Genomic DNA, 1,962 nt, shown 5'->3' on the forward strand with positions numbered 1-1,962 from the left:
ATGTAGGGGATCTGGAGAATTTTTTGTCACCCTAAAAACCAGAGATAACCACCATCTTTCAAATAATAAGACCAAATACCTTCAACAGCCAGCACTTCCGGAGGTAAGCCCTGCTGCAAATATAAATCAAACTATACAATCTCATTTTAAAAGTGTTTATTAATTTCTCAATACTTAACACATGTTCAAGATAGGAATTTCAATACATCAAAGAGGGCGTACATACAGTGCACAGACATCTTGCTCATTCTTCTGTCTCCCCATCACCCTACCCACAGGGAGTTTCTAAAACAAAACCAAGCAACATGGCAACATCATTTGAAAACACAAGTGTGGTGAGGTATGTCACACTAATGAGCCTTAAACATATTACATAAAAACACACTAAATAAACAATGTGGCTGAAATCAAAGCACTATCTCTCAGTAGCGTAAACGTGAGTGCTTACCTAAAACACAAACGCACACAGATAATCAATAGAAAACGTCCTAATAAAGGTTCACAAAAGTGTTTGGATATAGTGAGTGGTCCTGCATACCAGATGCGACCATTAAAAACAATCTTGTTCACAACAGCACCGTAACGGTACAGTACATATGAATGATCTGAAAATCATCTATGAGAACTATACAAAGAATAAAGAATACAGGTGAGCGTTATACAAGGCGACTTGCAAAAGTAGCCACACTACTTGCTTATTGGATTGGAAAATTACAGCCATTGACAGACAAATGTGTGCTCAGTTTTTTTGATCATAAGCAAGTCCAAGTCCGTTGCAAAACACTGAAAGGGAAGGGGTGGGAGGTTGGAGAGACATCACGGGTTCACCAGTCCAGAAGCCGACCTCTTTCATACAGTAATCCCTTCACAAGCACTGAAGGGGCTCCCTCGAGGGGGGACCTGGGCATGTTTCAGGCGTGTTGCGGCCCCAGTCGCCACTCCTCTTCGGGAGGAGAGGCAAGGGCTCACTCGGGGGATGCACTCTGGATGGCCTTGGGCTCCTCCACGGCCTCCTCCCCCCAGTCGCCACCGTCGACCTCCTCGATGACCACACTGCGCACGGTGCCGGCGTCCAGGCAGTGCGGGGCGACGCCATACACGCCGGGGTCAGAGACAGAGGCGTGGAAACTCTGCACCCCGCACCTGCTGCAGAAGCTGTGCAGCGCGGGGTGCGTGTGGGATCGATAGGTGACGATGCTCTCGGCGCCCAGCAGGAGAGTGAAGCGCGAGGCCGGGACGAGGAAGTGTCGGTGCTGCTTCTTCCTGCACAGCCTGCAGCTGCAATCCACCACGCGCAGATCTGCGGGGGCCCAGACGGCGAAGCGGACCGCGCCGCAGTGGCAGCCTCCCGTGTGATATACCAGGCCTGGGTACTCGAAGGTGTCCAGCAGGAACTTGGCGGCACCCTCGCAGCTGAGGCCCCGTCGCTTCCTGAACGTCTCCCAGCGCTCCCGCTGCGCGCCCAGGTCCATTTCGCCTGGGGACACGGCGGGCGCCCGCGGCTTCGGGGATCGCAGCGGGCCTTTGGAGCCTGCCTCCCGGGCGCGCCGCCACCAGCGCTTCCGCCGCAACCTTGCCTGATCGCGCCTGGCCGCCGCCGGCTTCCTTCCCGCAGCTTGGCTCCCCATGCGGACTTGGAAAGGTGGGCGCCGCGCGCCCATGACCGCGACGGCTGCGCAGGCGGCGGCGGGATCCCCGGGCCGCTTTCGTCCCCGAGGCTGGGTGTTGGCGCCGTTCCTCACTCTGCCCATGGCGCCTGCAGCCTTCCAAGCGCGTGCCCACCGCCCCTGGTTTCCTAGTAAGTTACCGAGCAGCCTCATTGCGTCAGCCTGATTGGCCACTTGTTGAATGTGATGTAGAGACCATTTCTTTGACCCTATCAAAACAGCCTTTACTGGCCTGAATTGCAATCATAAGGCAATTATAGTCTGAACACCTGCTGGGCACCAGGTACTGTACTGG

General features: G+C 54.3%; 1 protein-coding gene across 1 annotated transcript; it reads right to left on the reverse strand.

The window, feature by feature from the left end:
- Positions 1-211: 211 nt before the first annotated feature.
- LOC123789966 (centromere protein V-like protein 3) lies at positions 212-1,751 on the reverse strand. Its single transcript, XM_045793912.2, has one exon. The coding sequence runs from the start codon at positions 1,749-1,751 to the stop codon at positions 966-968; it is 786 nt and encodes a 261-aa protein (XP_045649868.1). The 3' UTR covers positions 212-965.
- Between the last annotated feature and the right edge of the window lie 211 nt (positions 1,752-1,962).

Source organism: Ursus americanus, chromosome X (genome assembly GCF_024610735.1).
Source record: "Ursus americanus isolate L20-20 chromosome X, mUrsAme1.1.p, whole genome shotgun sequence".
Taxonomy (NCBI): Eukaryota; Metazoa; Chordata; class Mammalia; order Carnivora; family Ursidae; genus Ursus; species Ursus americanus.

Coding starts and splice junctions, on each gene's coding strand:
- LOC123789966 (XM_045793912.2), bottom strand. CDS start 1,751: ATGGGCAGAGTGAGGAACGGCGCCAACACCCAGCCTCGGGGACGAAAG.